Genomic DNA, 24,942 nt, shown 5'->3' on the forward strand with positions numbered 1-24,942 from the left:
CATCTAGAACCATGCTGCCTGCTCTACTCTTGTAACAGTAATTGTGCTCCTCCTCTCCTGTCTTCAAGGGCCTCAACCGTATTGAAAACTCCCCCACTATCCAATGATAGACCCAAGGCAAGGTTTGGGGTATGAGATCGGGTTCAGGTTTGGGTGGGTAAGAGTAGTCCACAACTCTCCTCTTCCACTGGCCATTCGAGGCATAAATGGCCAGCAGTCTTGTAAGCATGTCCTCCACCTGCATGGAGATTCAAATGACTCTCCTTAAAACTAAAATGCCCCAATATTGCACTGCTTGTGTCCATGGCTTGTGTAGTCGCATTGAAGTCTTAGAATACTTTGATAGAGAATGCATGGACTATCCAGACTAATTATGTTATGGTATGCTCTTTACTGGGCATTTCAAGCTGATTTGCAGTGATCCTTTGCTTCACTTCAGATCTTTGCCAGATGCAGGACTCCTATCATAGAATTTACTGTTGTTGAAGGCCTTTCCACATAGTTCTAGACCAAACCAACAGCTGTAAGGAAAGCCCACGTCAGTGAAATGTGCAAAAAAGCAGTAAATTGAAGGCTGTCAGGGACCGCCCAAGGAAGGAATGCAATACAAAAAGCATGCAGGGGCTCAGCACCTACTCCAAGACCAGGGGTCATAATATCAACAAAAATCCTGGCCTGCATGCCAACACCTATAATACCCTATTCCAAAATGCAAGTTAAACAATACTGTTGATATGAGAAAGTACATGCTCATGTGATTGAGTTAGGCCTTAAAATAGTTCACAAAGAGCAACCTCTATGTTTGCAGCATTGAAGAATATATGCATATCTTGTCATTTTATGTACGACGTGCTCGGATGCTCCTAATTATGCCAGATGAAAAGAAAGAATCAGCTTTTAAACCTGATTTGCAGTAGTCCTTTTCCAGTACAGGTATTCACCACTTCATGTTCTTTTAGCACGCATCATTAGTCTTGACAGTCTAAGACGAGGCCCCAATATGGAAGAAGGTGCAACAGTCCCACAGTCCACTATATCCAAGAGAATTCCAGGGTATAATAATACTAATAATGTGACATATGCTATCTGGAAAACCTCGCTACCACATGCTGGCCATGATGGCATCTCATCCTCCCACATAATCTGCACCTTGGCTTATTTTATATCTCATCTTCTTACTTAAAATTTTCCCTTCTTGATCTCAGTAGCAGGACATCCTTGACACACTTCACACATTTGGATTGCTCCATGGCATTCCCCAAGCACCAGCCCATCTACCGCCCCACCAGAAACAGGACACTACCCTCCACTAGGAGAGACTATAAGGATCCTCTTATAGAGCCATAATTCTCTGAGGAAAAGCTAGATGAGGGGAGGTTCCGTGGCCCCCATCAAGAAGAAATATGTTCCAAGCCTATAAGCTCCTTTCAAGAAGAAGACTAATATCCTTAAATGTTTATCTATCCAAGAAAATACTATTCTATCCATTTCCAACAAGTAAAACCAGAGATTGAACTGAATGTCATTATAGTATGAGCTTCACATCTCCCTTTGTCATCTCATTTTTAGAAAGATGTGTGTACATTCGAGTGCAAAAATTTTACATTGACAAAACATATACATGCATGAAGTGATTGTATTTACAGTAACCTTTTACAATGGAATTCTTACCTTGATGTCTTTATCCTTATCATTTGACATTTCTTCAACTCCTGTGGAGTGTGTCAAATTGAAAAACTCTGCAAGTTAACATGAACCAAATCTGGATTAGGTGCATTTGGAGATTTTAAATAATCAATCTAAGAGCTCGTAAGTATTTCAAGAAACCGAAAAGTTCATATGCAAGTTAGCACTCCTACCAATGAATGCTTTTGGCTTGCCATGGGCAAGCATATCCATGCAAAGCTTTTGTTTGACTGGCAAAGAAATACAAGTCAAACCACTTGCCTTTCCTTGGACCTCACGTTCAATCTAAAATAAGATTAGCAAAGCATGGGAATTACTACATTCTGTAGCACTGGTTACAGTAAGTTACTTATAATAACATTGTTTAGCGCTTAACTAAGCAAGCAAACTGTAGGTCAAAAATTTGTAAAGACGGAGTTGATGATATAGTGCTACAATCTCAGTTTCTTAACAGATCAAAATCCGCAAAATGGAGATCACAAGTATCCCATTCAAGCATTCCAAATAATTCCTTTAAAACTAACTGGATCTTTAACAGAACACTATCAAGCTTTTCACCCATGTTCCAAGATTTGGCCATTCCCTACTTAAAATGGATGAGTGTGTAATGACGATGGCATACAACGGTCCTATCCACTATATTAGTTAGGGTCCTACGAGCACACAAAGGCTAGCAAATGGTTACTGTATGGAGATGGACGAGTACCAATCTCACCCAAGGCACCTGCAACACAACCCCAAATAGGGTGCACAACCTAGGAGACCAGCTTAGGGATTACCATTTGCTGCCCCAATAGTGTTAGGACTAATTGCATAGACATTTGTATTTGGGATCTTGCTGGATACACAAAGAATAACCATAGCCAAAAGACAATTTCCCTTTTGTACCATAAGAATGTTTGCAGAACATCTAGGCTAGTTGGTTTTCTCACAAAACCAGACCCCTGAATGAATGGGTGAGATAAAAACAAATGGCCAGATACCTTGATTCTTTGTGGGCCTTGATATGACAATGGCATAGCAGTTTGTTCTTGTGATTGACTCGTCCATGTGGAAGTTGACCTACTAGAGTATGGCTCATACACCACTGGCAGATCAGGTGTTCAATTAGGTTTTAAAACTACATCTTGGTACATGGCTCCTTAATACCATTTTCGGTATGTTTATGTCACAACTTTGCCACTTGGTCCTAAATATCTTTTGGTCTAATTTTAACCAATCGATGGAATTCCAACCACCACATTATACTTAATCTCAAAATCAAACTTCTAAAGAACCTCAATCCATCTTCTCTTCCTCTTGTTGAGGTCAGTTTCCGTGAATATCCACTTGAGGCTTAGTGGTCCATTAACATAGTGAACCTTCGGCCCAACAAAAAGTGCCTCCATTGCGTCAATGCATGGATGACCAAGCAATTGGAGGTTGTGAGTGGCATAGTTCTTCTCATAAGGTTTGAGCTTCTTGGAGATGTGTGCTACTAGGTGACTCTCTTGAGTCAATACACATCCTACTACGAGGATGCTACCCTCAATTACTACCTCAAAGTGCTTATTGAAATCTAAGAGTTGGAGGATGGGAGTAGTTGTGAGACATTCTTTTAGCCTCTCAAAGTTCTCCTACTTGTTGGCCCAGGCGTGGAGCGATTGTGCGATTAATTTAATAGAAAATGAACGAGAATGAAAGAATCAATCAATGCACAATGATACTCGATCATGAATGAGAAAAAGTGTATTAATGAGTGAGAGAGAGTACAATGCTCAAGGTCATCACACTGAATAATGCCACGCTTATGTGCTCAAAAGGTATCATGTTTTAAAAGGTATCATGAGTAGAAATAGCTGAATAGCTCAAAATTGTGATGGAGGAATAGCCTTCATAAAAAGATATACCAAAATGTCTTCTGAATAACCAGCCCAATCACAATCCACGAATCCATGCATAAGTGAAGAAACAGCCTTGACGAAAAGGCTGAAATCCTTGGTGTCCTTGAAGTAAGTGAAGACACTCTTCACTATTTGCCAATGATTCACAAAAGGGCTTTCAATTATAATGCTTGATTGAGCAGCTGAATCCTTTGTTGGTGATGGAAATATACCCCCCTCAATGGTGACAAATTGGGGAGCCAAAGATGGGTGAAAAACACCAACATAAATGATAGCAAGTGGTTGCTGGAAATGATGCTGTAATGCTGCAATTTGGACAGCATTGATCCCAATAATAAGCAAATCATCAATGTATGAAATAAAAATCAAGAAATCTGAAATATGTGGCACTGAAGGAACATGTGTCATAAAAAGATCTCTCGTTGAAGGAGCATGATCAAGAGAAACTTCAGCATGCTGTTGAGCATAGATATCAAGATAATAAAGTCCTAATGCAAGAGTGCCAGTCAAACAATAGAAGACGATACCTGATCACCATAAACCACACACCGAGGGCCATCAAAGAGGACACAAAAGCCCAAAGTAGCAACAGCTGAGATGGAAAGGAGATTCTTCTTAATACCTAGCACATAGAGGACATTCTGTAACGTCATGGAACACATTCTGTAACGTCATGGAACATAGAGGACATTCTGTAACGTCATGGAAGTGCCAGAAATAGTATTTACTTGCACAGTACCAATGCCTTCAATTGCATAGGAGGCATTGTTTGCACACATGACTATGCCCTACCGCTTAGGTATAGCAACATCAGTGATAAGAAAACAAGCACCATGAATAGAAGGGTTATACTGGCATTCGATGAAGAAAGTATATTCCTTGTGCTTGGCAAGGTTGGTAGTCTCATCGGTGACAACAAGACTCGACTCCTTTTTTTCCTCTGATGCAATGCGCTTACGGCGTTCAATGATGTCATGCCCCGTCTGTTGACTGTAATTGAACCTCTTTGGTTTGTTGGATGTACCTTTGGAGGGATGGGAAGACAATGGACCAACATGGGAAGATGTCTTGGAGGAATTATTTGATGAAGAAGATGAATGACCAACATGGTTATTTTCCGGTTTTTGACCAGCATGCTTGTACTTCACTTGATTTTGGACTTTTCCACAATGGTGGGTAGAGAAGGCTTGTTCGGTCGCCATGGTAGCATTGCAGTTGAGATGGCTTTGTTCTTCCTACAATAAAGGAGACACAAGCTGGTAAAAACCATAGGTAACTTGGTTGCCCATAGTTACCAACCGCAAGGTGGTAGCAAAACCTTGATATGACTCCAATAGGCCATTAGGAGTGATGGAAACAAGCTTATTATTTGAAACTTCTTCATCAATATTTAATAATTGTTCAATAAGATCTTTGATACTAGTGAGATAGGCATACATATTACCTCCTTCCATGCGGACATCTTCCAGTTGCTTATGTAGGTAAGCAACACCCACTTCATTGTGGACTTGTTATAATGATGCAAGCTTTTGCCATGCGTCCTTGGCTGTCTTGTATGATCTAATGTATAGAATTATACCTCTCTTCACAAATAAAGCAATTAAAGTATGCACTTGGGCATCACACCCATCCCATCGTATCTACTTTTGAGTGGGAGGCGATGTCAAAAAAGAAGTTGATTCAACATCATGAGAGCCACTTCATGATGTGGAGGCAAGAGGTGGTGTTGGCATTGGAGAAGCCGGCCTTTGCTCGATCTCATTCACAATATGCTAGAGATTCTTCGCAACAAGAATATGTCACATCATGTATGCCCACATTGGATAATTGGTGCCGTCGACCTTGTCATCGGCACCAAGCATGCCCAACAAATCATTATTATTGCCATCCATGAGTGGAAATCAGCAATAAAATAATATTTTTCAAGTGAAGAGAGAGAATAAATGCCCGAATAGTAATAAATCACAGATAGTAGAGATACTGTCTACCTCAATGAAGTCGAATAATATGATGAATAATACTTTTTTATTGCTGTTTTCCTGCTGAGGAGAGAAAAATATGCAAAAAATAATTATTTTCAAAAATAAAATATTATTCAACCAAGGTGGTAATCAGTAATATGCTGAAATCAGAGATTAATGGCTGAAAGTTCTCCAATAATGTCGACAGCAGCAGAATTTGATGAAAAATTGCCCAATAAATACACAAAATAATAAAGATTTGTCTTCAATGTCAGGAAAAAACAGGGCCAGCAATCAAATAATATGATTTTGGAGAACGTGAGGGCCAAGAAAATGAATTGAGGAAAAATCTCCAAATTTTGGAAGCCTTGATAGTGGAATTGGGCAAAAGCCCCAAATTTTGATCCAAAAATTGAAGAGAAATCGAAGAAATTGGATCAAATTATTACCCAATTAATGCCGAATGTCATGCCTCAAGCTGAATTGAGCCTCGATATTGATGATGGTGAATTTTGGAAAAGCCCCAAATTTTTTGGAAGAAATTAGGTGGAAATTGAGCGCAAGTGTCGAGAAGCCCCAATTTAATCAAGAGATTGAAGAGAAATTTGACAATTTTTGAAAAAAATTTACCCAAAAGATGTCAAAATGTCATGCCAGATGATGAGGTGAGCCTCAATGTCAACGTAGAATGGCAAATTCTGAAAAAGCCCCAAAGCAAAATCGTAGTGAAATTTGCCAATTCGGTGAAAAGCCCCAAAGTTGTCGATGATTGATGACAAATTTCTTCAATTCCACGAAACATTTGGGGAAATTGATGCAAATCCCCCAATTTTTGTAAAGATTGGGCACAAATTGAGTGAAATTTGAGAAAGCCCCAAATTTGTGATTAGGAGTGGGCTTGCGTAGAAACAGAGGCTTGCTGAAGGCTAAGAATTTAAAGAAAGGGTTAATATATTTTATTTTGATAGGCCCAAGGCAGACAGCCCATGATGGACATGGCAACTTGTCAGCTGATTGCCGGTCAACTAGCGGTGGACATGGGCAGCTCGACCAGCATTCACAATGCTTGGCAATGATGTGGGGCACGTCCTCATCGGCTGGAAAAGCAACAGCTGATGACAATTAGGGCAGCGACCAAGGGATAATTGGACCACTGTGGCAGGGCGATGAACCAAGGGGGTGAGGTGGCACGGCAGCGTGAGCAACAGATTGGCAACTAGAGGCGAGCGGTGTTGTGGCCGCTGGTTGTCGATACTACACGCAGGTCAGGTGGTGACGAAGCAACTCTTGCACATAGGTCAGCAAGTCAATGACAGGCGGCCAGATCAGCCTTTCAAATGGCAGCAGAGACATGGTTGGCACAGCAATCATGCTGGATAGCTGAACTGCGAGGCTTGAGAGACTAAAGGACTTCACTTGATATAGTGAGCAAAGACCAAGTGGCAGCAGCAATGGTCGAAACAGTGGTGTCCGGCCACTCGTTGATGTTGATAGAAGCCGGCACGATGGCAATGGCCTCAAATGCAGCTGGCCCAGGTGTGGCGCTCAATGGCAATTGCTGTGAGAAAAATCATTGCATGCAATGGCGAGCACAATGAAGAAACATCACTCTGATACCGCTGCATTGGCCCAAGTGTGGAGTGATTGTGCAATTAATTTAATAGGAAATGAATGAGAATGAATGAATTAATCGATGCACAATGATACTGGATCACATATGAGAAAAAGTGTATTAATCAGTGAGAGGGAGTACAATGCTCAAGGCGATCACACTGAAAAATGCCACACTTCTATGCTAATGAGGCACAAAGAGTCTTTTTATAACAAAATGAAACCCTAAAGGCTTAACCCTCATAGGAAACCCTAAGATAAACCCTAACCCTAGTGTCACTTAATGCCTAGGACACTAGGAGCAACAATGGCATTAAATGACAGTTTAAACGCCTAGGGAGCCCGGACCATGGATCAAAGGCAATCAACCCATAGCCCACAAGATGGCCTACACTATTCCAAAACTTTCCAATTGATCTAAGTTTGCTTCTTTGAAAATTCAATTAAGGGTGCTACTATTAAGGCATAGTCCTTGATAAAAATGTAGTACCATCCTATTAGTCCTAGAAACCCTCACTATGTATTTTAGAATTTCCATGCACAATACCCCTATCTTCAAGGGAAAAGTGAGCATTGCAAACTCAAGGCTGATAAGTAGAGCACATGGGTTAAAACAATGACCAATGAAGGGCCATCATGTGAGTTTCACATCCAAAATGGCTCTACCACCTATTCTTTTAGGAGTAAAAATATGGCCCCATGAAACCAAGGAAATGCTAGTGTGCAAAGAGTCCTTTTTCCAAAGCATGAAGCCGATTGGCCCAAGTAATGTCCGTAAGCATATGCAACATAATTGTCTGTGCCACTTTAAGGCACACATGGAAAGCCACACTAACAATTTTCAATAAGTAAATGGAGGCAGTTGGCTAGCACTTTAGAGAAAATTTTATACATCCAGCCCATTAAGGAGATGGGTCTCCATGTTTCTACATTGATTTAGAGGGCACTTTTGGGATCCATTTAATAACTTCCTCCTTCCATGATCTTAGCATAGCTCCGGTTTTCCAAACCTCTTGGCACATCACAACCAAAGGTTTCGTCACATGAGTGGCATAGGTCTCAAAATTTTCATAAGTGAGGCCATCCTGACCGGGGCTTATATCCATGGGTAAGTGCAATAAGACATCTATGACCTCATCATCTTCATGAATGCCACTTTCCAATGCAACATGTATGTCAGATAAAACGTGGTCCTGAACCAAAGCATAAAAAGCTGAACAGGCTACAGAAATATGCTTAGAGGGGTGTTGGGCAGATCTAAGAAACTCCAGAAAATAGTCGTGCCACCTAGAAAATTGAAGACTCATGAGAAGAATTACACCACTCATGATCTAAAGCTACTTGCGGTTATTCATGCTCTCAAGCTATAAAAAAGCCATTTTCTTGGAAACAAATTCTCTTTGGCCACTAACCACAAAAGTCACAAATGGATCTTCACTCGGCCAGACCTAAACATGAGGCAACGTTGATAGATAGAATTCTTATAAGAATACAATTTTGAAATCAAGTGCAAACCAAGCAAGGAGAATGTAGTTATGGATGCCCTAAGCCACAAAGCATTTCTTAATGCTCTCATCTCAAAGAAACCCTCTAAAGCAAGATTTCTAGTTGCCATGGTATCAATGACTAGTAATATGATCATAGAAATAGCCAAAAAGGAAGCTACTGAGGATCTAAAGTATTAATAGAAGCTAAGGGAAATCCTAGCCAAAGAGATAAACCCTAAACTCAAGCTCAAGTATCAAAACTTCTCTACTGATGGAGAACTTTTCTACTTCAAGACAAAGTTGTACATACCATTGAGTCAAGAACTCAAGAAGAAGATATTATGGGAAGCCCACGGCTCCCCATTCTCACGACACCTCGGCTATGCAAAGAATCTCATTGTCGTAAGGAAAAGCTATCATTGGGAGAAGCTTAAAGGCAATGTACTTAAGTATGTTACTGAATGCCTAAGCTACCAACGAGTAAAAGCTAAGCATGTTAAGATGTCAGGCAAACTCCAGCCACTTAATATCCCTCAAATGAAATGGGAGTTTATTAGCATGGATTTCATAGTTGGCTTACCCTCATTTCAAGGGGAATACTGCTCAATCTTAGTGATTGTAGATATGCTTACAAAGATTGCTCACCATATGCCAATCAACTACAAAGCTTGAAATATCACAAGGCTCTTTGTGAAGATCTTTAGACTTCATGGATTGCCTAAGACAATCGTTAGGGATCATGATTCTCTCTTTACTTCTCATTTTTGGAAGATCTTATTTGAGGCCATTGGTATACAACTTTTCTTTTATACAGCTTACCATCCCCAAATGAATGGTCAAACCGAGCAGGTAAATTAATTCATTGAGGACATACTTAGAGCTTATTGCTGCAAAGAACCTAAGCAGTGGATACAATATCTACCTTTGGTCGAATTAGCCTACAATGCATCCTATCATCAGAGCATTCAGATGACTCCATTTCAAGCCTTGTATGGACAAGAATGTCTTACACCACTCGGCTTTTCTGATCCTATCCTAAGATAGAAGCTTCCAAGAAGATGTTGGGAAAATGGATAAGTAAGTTAAGGCCATCAAGTAAGATTTCCAAGGTGCCAAGAATCAGTAAAAATCATCGTATGATGATCAAGAAGGCAAGAGCAGATTTTGAAGGAGAGAGACACGGCCTTTGTCCATGTCTGCCCTAAGAAGAGATCCTTGTCTTTGGGAAAATTTGAGAAATTGAGGGAAATTTTGAGAAATTGAGCCTAACATATTGCCAGCCATACAAGATTCTCAAGTATCTAAGACTCAATGCTTACAAGTTACAGCTCCTTATTATTTCATGTTACCTTACTGAAAGATTATGTAGCCAACCTAATCATATTCTTGATGATTAACAAGTTGTAATACCAAGCCAAGGAGTCCTTTAGCTTCAGCTTGATAGGATACTAGATGTAAAGGAGTGAATCCTCAAAAGTACAACCCTTAGAGAATACCTCATCCAATGGAAGGACTATTCTAAGGAGGATGCCACTTGGATTGATGAGGAAGCACTGTGTAAACAACATCCCCAATTTCTTTCGAGATGAGGACATCTCAATTTCTCTAAGGGAAAGGGAATGTAACGTTTTAGATTATATTTCCCCCCTCCCCCCCAACGCATGTAAATTGGAGTGGGGGGGGGGGGGGGGAGAGGGGGGGGGACTTAAAAGGTCATAAACCTTTAAATGATTTTTTCTTTAACTTACCTAAACTAATCGTCATGTTGCCACTGACACCCCCCTTAAACTCCACGTCAACTGCCACCACCAAACCACATTGAGACGTCCGATTGGTGGTCAAGGGCAGCAAAGAGAAAGAGAACAAGAGAGAAAGAGAAACCCAACTATGATCATGTTGTCACCATGCCACACACCTGTCGAACTGTGGGGGAAACGAGAGAGCTGCCCCTCTCAACCGCAAAAAGGCCATTATCACCGTACAAGAACCTGCCTTTTTTTCCACTTTCCAAAGGTTATGTCCACTCTTCGCAAGGATCCTAGCAGTCCTCATGATGACTCTAACCTCTCTCTTGCAAAGGCCCTATCACCTCTATCCTAGTCACTCAAGATTAGAAGAAGCATCATGAAGACCGCCAAAGTTAGGAGCATCATATGTAAGGAATTCTCCATACATGATGGTTCCAAAGAAGCAAGGCTCTAGAGCTGGAAGTATTGGAGCCGCAAAAGGAGCTACAAGCATGGATAACGCCCCATCACTAGTCAATCAATCCTAGGTTCTTCCCTCATAGAGTTTCAATCGATTAGAGAAAAATAAAAATATAATAATATTTTCCTTTGTCATAATGAGGTTGCTTCATGAGGAATCATGACTTAGGAAATACTTCAACGCATGAAAGAATGAAGAAATAATCTAGGATTATTGGGTTTTAGAAAATGATTAGTTGAGAAAAGGTAAACTTCAAATTTTAGTGGTAAAGTTTTCATCCTTTTTAAACAAGTAAAGAGTAAAACAATAGAAAATATTGTGAATTTAGAATCAAGTGATGAGAAGCCCATTTTAGAGGCAAGCTATTTACCTTTAGCATACATCTAGCCATCTCCATGAGTGACCAATTCTTTCTCTCTACAACCCCATTCTACTGTGGAGTATAAGCAATAGTGTACTAATGGACAATGCCCTTTTGCTTCAAAAAGGAATTCAACATAGAGGACATGTATTCCCCCCCTCCGTCCGAACGGAGAGTCTTAATTTTACAACCAGACAGGTTTTCAACAAGTACAATAAAACCCAAGAATGCATCATACACTTCTAACTTTTTGACCAAAGAGTAGAGCCAGCAAAATCGAGTAAAGTCATCAATAAAAGTCACAAAATAGTAACATCCTCCCAATGACTTTGTCTGCATAGGTCCACATACATCTGAATGCACTAACTACAACCTGGCTGTTGCTCTAAAAGCAACATCACGGGGAAACGAAAAAACGATGCATTTTCCCCAAAATACATCCTTCACACAAGTGCTCAAGAGGTCTCTTCAGTAGAGGTAATCCATCTAGCATCTGCGTACACTGTAAGAGCATCAAGCTACGAAAGTTCACATGCCCCATCCTAGCATGCCATAACTCTGCCTGTATCATAGCAGGAGTAAGAGTGGATGTCAAATACGCTAACTGATCAACTGAAAGAGCATCCAATTCGTATAATCCATGACATAAAGTGCCTGTCAAGACCAAAGTCATGTGTTCTTTGTCTCTCAACATGCATCTGTCATCATCAAATGTGACATGTAATCCACAACGTGCTAAAGAAGAAATAGAGAGCAAATTCTTCTTTATGCCTGGCACGAACAAAGCATCCTATAGATGAAGAATAGAGCCATCAATGACTATAAGCACAATCTCCCCAATACCTCGAACAGGGTATGATGCATTGTTGGCACACTGTACAGACTTGCCAACAGGAGCTGCATAAACAGATGCAAATAAATCTCTGCAAGATGTAATATGCCTAGAAGCACCACTGTCAAAAAACCAAGTGCCTGCATCCTCAGTAGAGCTAAATGCTCGATTTGCCCAAGAGGTGTCATAATTGCATGTGTAAAAACAATAGTCCCTGTCTGCAACAAAGAACATGGACTCAGTAGCATTGGAAGGAGCATCAAAAACAGACATTCCTCACTCCTCCTTGTAATGCGCTTTCTGCACTCAGTGATGTAGTGGCCTAGCTTCTTGCAATAATGGCATTTACCCTTTTTGGCTTGCCTGCCCCTTGTTTTTTACTTGCCTGTGATGTGCCAAAAGTCCCAGAACTCTGGAGCATTCTTCACTTGGCTGGCTTTGCCCTTCTGTCTAGCCATAAAAGCCTGCTCAGAGGCTATAGCATCCACACCACTACTTCTCCTTGTTTGCTCCTCCTCTAGAAGCAAACTGACTAACTGAAGAAAAGTGATTGGCTGCGCAACAATTCTCATGGTGAGGTTTAAGGCCGTATGAAAAGCCAAGAACGAAGGATGTAATGAGTTCAAAGTGGTAGATATCATATGTGCATCCGAATAGTACTCATCAACATTCATGAGTTGCTCTCGCAAGTCCTAAATTTTGTTCAAGTGATCCTGCATAGAATCACCTTCATCCATTTTCAATGTCTCTAGCTCTTTCTTTAAGAAAGAGATGCGAGTCTCATTCTTGCCTGCAAACATGTACTCCAAAGTTAGCCAAGCTTCTCGTGAAGAAGTTGCTAAACGAATGTGGGGGATGATTGACCGCTCAACTACCAATGCAATCAACGACAAAGCATGTGCATCCCGTGTATCTCATGCTTTTTGAGCTATTGTTCTTTGGGGAAGTGGCTGAAGCGGAGCAGGCTGAGGTGCCCGTTATGCATGTCCTCCTGGAGGAGGAGTAGCTAGAGCTACAACTCCAGGTCTAGCTTCTTCTCCACTAACATAATCCCAAAGATTTTTTGCCACAAGTACATTCTTCATCATGAAGGACCAAAGTGAATAGTTATTTCCATCCAATCTATTCTCCATGGATACATAGGTGAAAACCTCCTCCCTGATTTGCCATGATTTTCAATCACCAAATAAAGATGCAAAAGAGCAATGTCGAAGCAGGACTACACTGGAAATCTGAAAATTTCTAGAAATTGCAGGAAGTAACTTTCTGCAATTAGTGTACAGAGGTGCACTCTGTCAAAATTGTCTGTTATGCACGTGGTCCAATGTGCAATCAGTGTTCAGCAACACTGTACCAGCAAAATCCCCAAAAAATTTTGCCTCGGGTTTGTCAAAATAGTCTTTCAGTAACTGTAATTGCAGTGTATATGCCAATGTTCTCGGAAAACATAAAAGCCCCAAAAAAAATTTGATGAATGTATCTAGAAATTGCATTCAATGTGTTCCCAGACACGTTTCCTGAATTCTGTGTCTGTGGCATAGAAACCCCTGCTTCTAGAAATTCCAACTGGAATTAAAAAAATTAAAAGAAAACGTATACCACAAAAATCACGTGTTGTCAGGCAGCAGATGTCAGGTGGATTGACATGTGCTTCAGACGGCTGTGTCAGGCAGGTGACGTAGGGACCGTCGAGCGAGCTCGACGTCGAAGGCAAGAGCTGGCGGACATCAGAGCTATGGACGAGCGAAGCGACTGACGGTGCAGGGCAAGGGCAGGGCAAGGGCATAGTCGACGAGCAAAGCGACTCACGTGGCAAAGCGAGAGTCACAGCAAGATTGGTAGCGGGGCACTACAAGTGATAGGTACGATGGCCAAAGGGCAAGCGGAGCAGTGGCGCTGGGCAAGGAGCTCCCTGACAAACTGGTGACGAGCTGCAGGACGGTGGCACAAGTTGTGATTCCTGGCGAGCAGAGTTGTACCTGAGAATAGCTAAGCTAAGCAGAGCAAAGCCAATGCTCTGATACCAAATGTAAGAGAGGACAGGATCGAAGCTCAACAGAGAAAACCAGTAGACAGTAGAGAGTGAAGCACGACACCCAATGCGATAGACTGAAAGAGTGTAAGCTGAAAGTACAAGGTACAACCCTTAAACCTTAGGGTTGTAGGGGGGTGTTCACACCCGAACACAGTAAGTGCCCGTAAGTGTGTGTCATAAGCACATCTCCTATGTGAGCATAGGCGTAAGTGAGGCATGAGTGAAATACCCAACAATAACCAGTCTACTCACTGCTTCTACTGTGGTAAGAACGGTCACACCACCAAAGATTGTTGACATCGATCTTTGCTCCCTACCCCACCAGAGTCTATGCGTCTTCCAGCAGGTTTGTAGATGATAAAAGGGCTTCTAATTCTACTTTGCACTTTGATGCACATGCGAGGCTTGTGCCTCCTTGGGATGTTTTCCGTTCTCAATAGCAGCGATTCCCTTCTCGTGCTTCGATTGCGAGTTTGCAAAGGGCGGATCTTGTAGATGTAATTTGCAGTGAGATGGAGAGATTCCAGGCAACTAAAGCTACAGATGTTAAAGGGAAAGGGAAAGTGATGATTCAATAGTTTTGTCTCCTATGGTTTATCACGAGACTTGCTTTATGAAATGTTATAGGCATTTCTTCGGGCAGTAAGCTATATTAGTTGTGGAAAATTGTGCTAGTTAGTGTTTGGGATGTTTTTTGTGATGTAAAGTACAAACAACATGCTTTGGCAAGATCTTTTTATGTATACAAGGATTATACAATGTTTTTTAGTGGTCAGTTTCCACATAAATATGGAGTTATGTTGGTCATGCAACCATCCTTGCATTTCTTTGGACCCTCATGGCAAATTTCTGATGCTGGAAATCATATATGAGGGAGAGGTTTTGTGGCTGGTGGGCGTGTATGCTCCTACTGCTCGAGAACGCCGTCAGCTTTGGGATGACTTGCACTGCCTTTCCATGGCTTGTCAAGGTTTTGTTATTGGCGATTTTAATGCATGAGTATTTGCAAATTAGGCAACTTTACCGCACTTGGTTATGGATGGTCCTGAGCAGCAAGCTTGGGATGCACTCGCAGTTGTGTCTTTGAAACAAGACATGTGGTCCTTGATGCATCCTTCACAGTCTAGATATACTTATTGCTCTCTTCAGCATCCAAACATCTGGGCCAGACTTGGTAGGATCTACATTTGTCAGAGCAATTCTTTTCTTCCTGCAATCATTGATATGTGGGTGGAGCGACAGCATGTCTTGTCAGATCACTATCCTTTGGTTTTGGATTTGACCCAAAGGCAAGGAGGGAAAGGAAGAGAGAGAGGGATAGGGATAGGGATAGGGATAGGGATAGGGATAGGGATAGGGAGAGGAGAGAAAGAGAAGGTGAGGGAAAGGGATAGGGAGAGGAAAGGAGAGGGATAGGGACAAGAGCAAGAATGGAGGCTTGAGCTCAAGGGAGGAAGATTGAAGTAAATGGAGGCTGATTTGTGTGATGAGACGAGGGGGGGCTGCCCTTTTATAAGGGCTAAGGTGAGACAAAAGTGTGAAAGAGTAGACAAGGTTTTAAAGAAGAGACAAACTTTGCAAGTTTAAAGTTGCAATAGCTTAAAAATGGTCATTTTTTTGGAAAAATAGCACCAGCAGCCAGTTTAAAACAGTCACATTTTTTCAAAACTGTTCAAACACACATGAACTGTATAATACCATACAATACAAACATTATTGTATGAAACATATCATACACAAACAGAATGTAACCCTGCTACATAGGCATTGTTTTTTCTTGTATATCACCCTAGCTTCTTGACATAGTATATCACTAATCATCTTTTAGTATGTCACACTTTGATGTCTAGTGATGATCAGCTTCGTACATGGTTGTCTCATATGTCAATTATGCTCTCAGAAGACAATATATCTTTCTTTCATTTTTCTTTCTTTTCACTCTCTTTTGTGAAATGCAATTGTATGAGTTCAAATGCACAATAATAATTACAAACAGTCTATGACCGACGAGGAGACCAAAGAAACCATTGTGTGCGAAGGAACCAAATCATGTCTAGGGAGAACATTTGCTATCTGAATGATGTCAAGCTACCACTGAAAAAGACCTCTTAGAGGAGCAACATATCTATGTATTTCAAAAGCAGAATCAAAAATGAAGGTGCTCTGGGCAGTCCATATGTGCCAACAACACCCTTGTAGCATAGAAAGTGGAAAACAACCTTCATATGGGGCTACACAGAGTTTGGCGATTTGGGGTTTCAAACACCCACTCCTTAGGAAGCAAGGAGGACCCAACCACTCAAGGCCAAACACCAAACAAAAGAGACCAAATTTTTCTCACCATTGGACAAGAAAGAAATTGATGACGAAAGGTTTTTGTGCTTGTCGTACAAAAGAAGCAATAATCATTTGAAATATGACATTTTGAGAGTGCAAAAGCAAAGGGAAGACCTCCAACCCCTTTTTTTTTGTAATGAGTGATTATATTATATCAAGTTACAAAATGAGTACAAAAGTCAAATCATAGAAGAGATACAAAAGCACACCAAAGAAGCAAAAGAGATTTCTCTATGCCAAGGAACTAAATCCTCCCTACGGAGAAGATGAGCATGCTGAATAAAATCTAATTGGCAATGGAGAAAACCCCTCTCTCTTCTTATTTTTAGTGATTAAGTGTATATTAATGTATGGAAATATTTAAACAGGATGGAAACAACTATAATGAAGCCATTAGGCTATCAAAACAAACTTGCTACATGAGTACAAACTCTCTCACTCTCTCAAGCCTTCTTGGCAACCGTGAAAATCATGTCAATCACAAGCCAAGGGGCTACCAAAATATAGCAATACAAATATCATGCAGATAGCACAATCAGAGTAGAGCGAACTATATCCAGCCAAGGAGGAGCCACATCAAGGAGGACCAAGTCCGCTAAAACCATAGAAGAGATTTTCCATAAGAGTAATCCTCAAACATAGGCCACATGACCACGGATACTTGAGGCCAAATCAAAAATAAAGGCATTAAAGGTACAACGCATAAGCCAGAGAGCTGTCCATCTGAGAAAATGGAAGAGGCAGGGATGAATCGATAGCAAAGCGGATGAGAAAGGCATCTTGCCCAATACCCAAGAACGGATGGTCATTTGCTGCCTAATCATTGAGGTTCACACATAGAAAACAAAGCTCCAAATCTGTCTTGCCAAAAGGCAAGAAATGAAGAGGAATTGGTGTCTCATCACAAGTAGTGCAAAAGATACAATGGCTCCATTAAATTTTGCAAGCATGCAAGACATCCCCAATAGGAACCAATAAGCTGCCTCCATACAAAAACTTTCCCCCGATGAAGAATCTTGGACCTCCACAATTGAAGAAATTTGTCTTGCAACTTTTGTCTACTATCCTGAGCATGCCAAACTTTGCTAGCTTTCTAAGTTACCCACGACTTATCCTCTACCATTTTATGGTAGAACTAATAAGTTTCAGTTCTAATTAGCTGTAAAAATCATCAAGTTTCACAAACATCGAATCCTGAGAAGGTGAAGTAGGCTGAAAAGCAGGCAATGGATTATAACTCTAAAGCCGATCCTACAAGGTTGACCAAATCTAGCTATAGCCTCTAGGCACCCGAAAGTATTGGTGTATGTGACGGAAAGAATAAAGACACGACTACCTAGGAATGACAACATCATGTACTGTTTGTAGCCCCAATCTAGCCATCCGATTAAATTTATCTCTCTGTAATTCTTTATTTGGCCAATCAAGCAACCTAGAAGTTGCCAACACTTCTATCTATAAGAAATTAGCCTCCTTTTGGAGATCAATAGGATGCCAAACTGTAAACTGAAGAATCTCTTGCCAAGAGGCAATCAAATGAGTTAGGAGCTTGATCACTAATAATGAGTAATGAGTAATGAGTATCATATCAAATGACTACAAGATTACAAAAAGTTACGTGACTAAAGAAGACAAAAGTCATGGCAAAGAAGCAACAAAAAATGTCGGGACCAAGTTATTCCTGAAAAGAAGATCAGTGTGCTGAATGAGATCCACAATCAATGTAGGAGACCTTTCAGCTTAGCAAGGTGTCTTTGAAAACAAGACGTGAAATCAAAACAAAAGCATTCCAAGTAATCCAATTATGCCAACAGCCCTAGAAAGGGAAAAGGAAACAAAATCTTACCTACTAATTGCCCACTATTAAAGTTTCACGTCCATAATTTGGCCATCAAGTGCCAATTTTTCCAACAGAGAAAACATGAGATAAGTAACAATAATGAACAATGCCTAGCTTAATAGACATCCTTGCCTCAAAGCACATGTCAAGACGATGGGATTAATAACCCCACCCTTCAGCATAATCCGAGAAAATAGCATGAAACACCTTTAACATTTGAGATCAGAAACCCATAGCTTGCATAAGCTCAACCAAAAATGATTGTATGCTTTTCCTACATCCAAGTAAAGCACTACCACTTTTTCATTTAAACGCTTACCATAGTCAATGCCCATCCAAACAGTAAAGATAATATAATGCATATACCAAAACCTCAATCTATTGGCCAAAGCTCAATAAATATATTATATGTAGCACCTATCACAAGGACGTGTATGTTTAATTGTTAGCTTTGGCATTATTAAATTGTGCATATGAAAGCTGCACATGTGAATTGCAAGTTATTTTTGGGACACGGTGACAATCCAAAACATAAAAAATTGCATTGGAGCACATTGGCAAAAGTTGTCACAAGCTATGTTGAAGAGGTACTTGTGTGTGCCTAGTGTCAATTTTGGCCTAGAGCATTAGCTGGGCCTTTAAAAATGACCCATGGTGTCATGTGGCCTAGCCAAGAATTAAACATTTAATGTTAGAATAAGGCCAAATGAAAGTTTAAACAACTTTCAAGTTCAAAAGGGCTCAGCATGTTAAATGTGGATGAGTATAAGCCAATTAATGGGCAAGGACAAGAGGACAATTAATTTTAAGCAATTTATTAATTGCTGAAAATTAATTCTAGAGGTTGGGTTTCACTTTGGAAGTTGTGCCACTTGGCAGTTTGTGAGAGAAGCTGCCATACAAACTGAGGGAAGGCTGTTTGGGGTTCATTAAGGCTGTGGGGAGCCATTCTAAAGGTAGAGAGCAGCAGCTGAGAGAGAGACCAGCCACCAGAGCCTGCCTAAAATCAGGCACCAGCTGATCAGGAGGCTCCAAGAAGCTCATGACAACCCCAGGAGGCTGCCAACCAGCAGGCAACAGCATTTCAAGCTCCTATATGTGTTGGCAACAACTGATTGGACTGTTCCAGCAGGGGCAGCAGCTGGTTTGAGCCATTTCTGGTGACCAAAATCAAAAATTTCTCCCTTCAGCCATTTCTCACCTTTCCCAACATTCTCTCAGCCATTCTCAGATTTTCACAGCCATTGAAGGTGGACAGCGTAGACATTTTCTGTTAAAATCTTATTTTACAGCAAAAATTAGGGTTTCTCAGCCACCTCGAAGACCATGCCCATCGATTGAAGGTCCAGCGATTACAGTAGCAGGTGTGATTGAAGAAATTACAGCTGGTCTAAAGGGTTTGCCCATTCCCATTTGATTGGGACCACATGCAAGAGCTTGAAGACCAAAGGCAAACTGATTCTGGTGGCTGCTGGTCATCTGTGACAGCCCGTTGTATTGGATTTGAAGAATCAGCCTATATCTCTATACTTCAAACTAGGGTAATATGATCTAAAGAAACACTGGAAGGGATGCCAATTGTTGGTGCCATTTGGGTGTCGCCTGCCCAAGATTTAAGTGGCTAAGTTTTCATTTCAGTTTTTGTGAATTTTATGCTCGCTGTAAGTTAGATCAGGTCATCTACCACACTGTCCAAAGGAAGGCTGGTTTCCGCACCCATTAAGGAAATAGGACACCCCTATATCTCTGTACTTCAAACTAGGGCAATATGATCTAAAGAAACAATGGAAGGGATGCCAATTGTTGGTGCCATTTGGGTGTCGCCTGCTCAAGATTTAAGTGGCTAAGTTTTCATTTCAGTTTTTATGAGTTTTATGCTTGCTGTAAGTTAGATCAGGTCATCGACCATACTGTCCAAAGGAAGGCTGGTTTCCGCACCCATTAAGGAAATAGGACACCCCAAACTTAAATCAATGGGGGGTGGGATCTAGGCAAAAGACAAATAATCCCAATTTTCCAATCATCCAGCATACAACCAGCCCTCCATTCCTCTTGACAGATCTCTACAATAGGGGTCTTCAAGTCATCTGCATATTTGGTGAACTCATAAGTGATGCCATCCCAATCAAGCTCTTATCTCACAAAAGATGCACTAAAACAGTACCCATCTCTCTCTCTTTAGTATCAAAATCTAACTTAAAAGCCCAATCATCACAGGCTTGATTGCGAACCAAATTGAGCAGGCATTGTCAAGTTGCAATGCCATCATGCGATAACACTTCTGTTGGACCAAGAAGATCCCTATAGAAATCCATATACAAAACTCAAACTGAAGAATCTGTGACTATCACATCATAGGAATCTTTCAATTGAACAACACTTTTCCAAGCATATTTTTGTTGCAAATAGACCATAGAACTCATTATGCCTACAGTTATGATCAATAAGGGCTTCGGATCCAGTAAACAGCCTATACTGAATGTAAGGTTATACCAAAGATACTGGATATCTAGCTACCTATCTAATCAACCAATAAAATATCTAAGTCAAGCAAGGCAAGCCCCAGTTGCCTCATACCATGCAATCCAGCCACCAACATTTGGAAAAATTGCAAATTTCACATCTGAGGAGACGCATTATAAATCCCATATTAACCAGTGAGTTTCTGTAAATTTTGCTGAAAAACCAATAAGCAACAACTCCCTGATCACAAGCATGTACTGCCGAAAAATATAGTGATCAAGAAAAGACTAATTGCAGCAAAGAGGCACCTTAAATGGTAAGTTAAGCCCACAATGTGCCAATCAAGGCTTGGTTCCAAGCCATAAAGAAGCTACAGAGACTCTTTAGCAACAATTTGCACGAAACCTTGTTCATGCACTCAGCCTGGTTACCCACAAAATCTTCTGTGAAAGATTTTGTATCTAGACAGGAGAATAGTGATGGTCTCATGGATGAAGCACCAACCTCTATCCCAAATTCCCAAGGGCAGAGTACAGTATACAAAACAGCCCTGTTAGGGACTTCCAAAACAAACAGAATATACACCAAAGGGAAGTCTATAGGGTACGAAATAGGATAGGAAAGCAACTCAAGATGGAGAACTTTGCAACTGCAATTGCCATGTTGTCTCAAGCCACAGAGGGTTCAGCCCAGTTAGTGGCATAGTCTGTTGACACCAGAATGTATTTGCTTCCTAAGGAAGAGGCAGCCAGAGTTATGGGTCCCAAAAAATCTAGACCCCAATTCCCAAAAGTCAACTGTCTAGAGGCCGTGTTAAGAGAGGCTTGTGATTGACTAAAGCTGGTTTGGGACCACATCTCTGGCATATGTCGCAAAGGTGACTCTTCTTATATGGTAGATGATGCCAAAATAGACAATCCAGCAGCAGCAACCTAGTGCAGCTACTCACTTCATTAAAAAGAATCCACAAGGAAAAGCTAAGAAAACATCACAAGATCAACAACCTCCCTTCAGGACTGTTATCAAGAATAAATCTAGAAATTCAAAAACCAATTCCCATTAGTCAGCAAATCCAAGTGCAGTCTTTTTTGGCTGTCAAAATTGACCAATCCACTAAATCAAAAGTTACTACTTCCAATCTTGAGGTGGAATCCACAAAGTCACATCCTTTGGCTATGACCCAAACTGTTACCCTAGCTGTGGAACAAGACTCTAGTGCTTCAGCCTCACAACAAAATACTACTTTGTGTTTTGTATTTTTTGAGTGAACTTTTTTCCCTCAATGCTCACATGATCAATCCTCCATAATAAGAAAGTTGCAGCTACAATATTGATACATGGTTTAAGTAAGAACAGTTGAGATTTGAGCTTTTAGATTTTGCCTTTTGCATTTTTGTGTTGCTTTTGCTTCAATACACACGCAACCCAACAAGCATGACAAGCTTGATGTATCTTCAATCCACAATAATGTCACATGGTTTGTTTAAGCAAGAAACATTTGAGTTTTGAATTTTGCATTTTGAGCTTTGTGTTTTGCATTTTTGTGTTGTTTTCTTAGTTTTATTATGTAATAGTTGGCTGAAGCCATTTTACTTCCCTTCAAGTTGTTTCTTGTGTGGCCACTGCACATAGGCTGATAGACATCATATATGAGATCGCCCCTTGGCTCTAGTTCACACTATCCACTAGAATAGCAGGACTTTCCAAGAAGCTTGGCGATTAGAATTACCACAAGATAGTGGTTGAGAGCACAAAGTTAGAGCTACGAGATAATAATAGGTAGCACTATATCTTGCATGTATGCAAAAACCATATGCAAGAAGGCGATTGTAGTGGTACACATCTCCAACAGGTACAACTACACATGATTCGCTCCCTATAAGGCCAGTTTTGAGTAGACTCAAAGAGAGGATGAGGAACTGTGGAGAAGCATTTCTTCTATTTGAAAGAAGACATGACCTTTTCTTTTTGAAGACGCAACCTTTCATTCTCCTTAAAGAGAGGAGAGACAAGATGCCTCAAAGGCTACAAACTGCCAAAGGATACACTAGAAGATGGAGAAAGGTAAACTTGGTGCTTCTAGGCTGGTTCCTTGAATAGCTTCCTTGTAACTTGGGACTCTAGGAGTGGTCTATAACACGTGGGAGGGGGCGTGTGTGTTGAGAAGAGCCATACTGGTGACCTGTGATGTAAATGTAAATAAAATAAATATCTCTGTATTCAAAAAACAAATCTTGAAATTTTTCTTACATGTGAGCAATAGAATCACAATGCTTTTGACTTTCTATGATGCACAATCAATACATGGAGAACAACAAGGAACTCTTACATTTTCAATCATCTCATTTTTCAGTTTGGTTCTATAAAGAGTATTTTTGGACACATGAATTGGCAAGCTTTGCTTGACTTCCCCGTCTTTTGTACCCTTCAACTGTAAGAAAATTTGAATAAAGAAAAAAAATGTAACTTCGTCTCCTGAAACTTGAAAACCAAGCGTAAATAAGACATATTCTGTGAATAAAAACATTTTTTGTGGCATGAAAGAACTATAACAAAGAACACAAATGATGATTTCCAATTATATCTGTCCCAGGAACTACAGGTCACCAATGAAACAGATTGCTAGCAGTCACACATGAACTCCAAATAGAACTACCTTACAGACTTTGTGGCACAAAAGAACTAAAAATAAGAACAGAAATGCATTACAATTCCTAGCAGTTATACTCTACAGCTAAATAAAATTGTTAATAAGCCATCCTTGGTATTCCACATCTTTGACATGAACAAAAGACCAAACAAACCAGAACTGTTGTCTTATCAACACCAAGGACTAGCAGTATTGATGCAAATGAGAGACATGTGAAAGGATTCAAAAGACTATAATGTCATTGCAAACATCCATGATATGTTCTTCAATGCTGTACGAAAAAGAAATATGTTATACATATGAACAAATCTAATGGACCCAAACCAGTAAAATTTCAGATATGGGTGCCAATTTTGTCCAAGATTGATTGGCAACATTTGCATTTTCATTTATGTGATTTTGATGTTTGCTGTAATTAGTGCTTGATCAAGTCATTACCACCCTTTCTACGGAAGGAAAACTGGTTTCAACAAGATACATGTGGCTAAGAGTACATACAAATAGACCTAAGGATGTCTATATTGCAGTATGTTACTTTCCCCTCAACATACTCTAGATGTGCCACTAGAGAGAGGTCCCCATATGCATCACTTTATGAGGACATCATGAGATTCATAAGCATTAGGGATATCTCACCTTACTGCCCAAAGTATGCAAAAATTAGGGTTTCAAACACGGTAGTTTCTGATTTGTAGTAAATCAGCCCCATTGTATTTGGTTCACGCACTTTTTTTTTTTGTGAAGATAATTGAATTAAGTAGTAAATATTTACATCAGACCATCAGGTCAGCAAAGAAAACAGATGAAAGTCTACCAAGACTTTAACACAAAAAAATCACACAAAAAGGATAGCTGGAGTAGAGCGAACAATATCCAACCAGGGAGCAGAAATGTCAGGAAGAACCAGGTCAGCTGACATCATAGAAGAGATCTACCATAGCACTAAACCATGAACATGGGCCACATGACCATGGATGCCCGATACTGAATCAAAAATAAAGGCATTCCGAGTATGCCAAATATGCCATAGGACTGTCCATCTAAAGAAATGGAAAAGGTAGGAATAATCTGAATGCAAAGAAGACATAGAGGACATCTTTCCCATAATCCACTAACGATCCGATATCCGGTTGTGCTGAGTCGCCGAGAACCACACGTAGGAAACAAAACTCCAAATCTATCGAGCAACAAGGCAAGAGACAAAGAGATGAAGCAATGTCTCATCACATGTAGTGCAAAATACATAACAACCAGTAGAGATCTTTCGGGCACGGAGCACATCCCCAGTTGGAAGACCCCCAATAAGCAACCTCCACATAAACACTTAACCCTGATACGGAACCTTAGACTTCCAAAGCCGGATGAATCTTTCCTGCCACTTTTTTTTGCTATCCCGAATATGCCATAATTTATTAACCTTTCCAGTGACCCATCTCTTGGCCTCCACCATCTGATGATATATCTAATTAGCTAACCTCTTCTCGAAATCATCAAGAAGCACAAACATCCAATCACGCCATGGAGACAATGGCTATAATGCATGCAAAGGAGAAAACCTATGAAGCTTGGCCTGTATGGACTACCAAAT

General features: G+C 40.5%; 1 protein-coding gene across 2 annotated transcripts in view; it reads right to left on the reverse strand.

Annotated features, from left to right (window-relative positions):
• The window catches only part of LOC148023220 (uncharacterized), a 255,169-nt gene that overhangs the window by 169,626 nt on the left and 60,601 nt on the right, over positions 1-24,942 (reverse strand). For both annotated transcript variants that reach the window (XM_087696235.1, XM_087696234.1), the window contains exons 2-4: positions 23,034-23,135; positions 1,860-1,971; positions 1,672-1,739 (exon numbers count right to left, since the gene is read on the reverse strand). In XM_087696235.1, the coding sequence (XP_087552361.1) occupies positions 1,672-1,739; positions 1,860-1,971; positions 23,034-23,135 (282 nt within the window). The remainder of the gene's footprint in view (positions 1-1,671; positions 1,740-1,859; positions 1,972-23,033; positions 23,136-24,942) is intronic.

This window comes from Lygodium microphyllum, chromosome 16, assembly GCF_053477565.2.
Source record: "Lygodium microphyllum isolate KBCC chromosome 16, Lygodium_microphyllum_v1.1.10, whole genome shotgun sequence".
Lineage (NCBI taxonomy): Eukaryota > Viridiplantae > Streptophyta > Polypodiopsida > Schizaeales > Lygodiaceae > Lygodium > Lygodium microphyllum.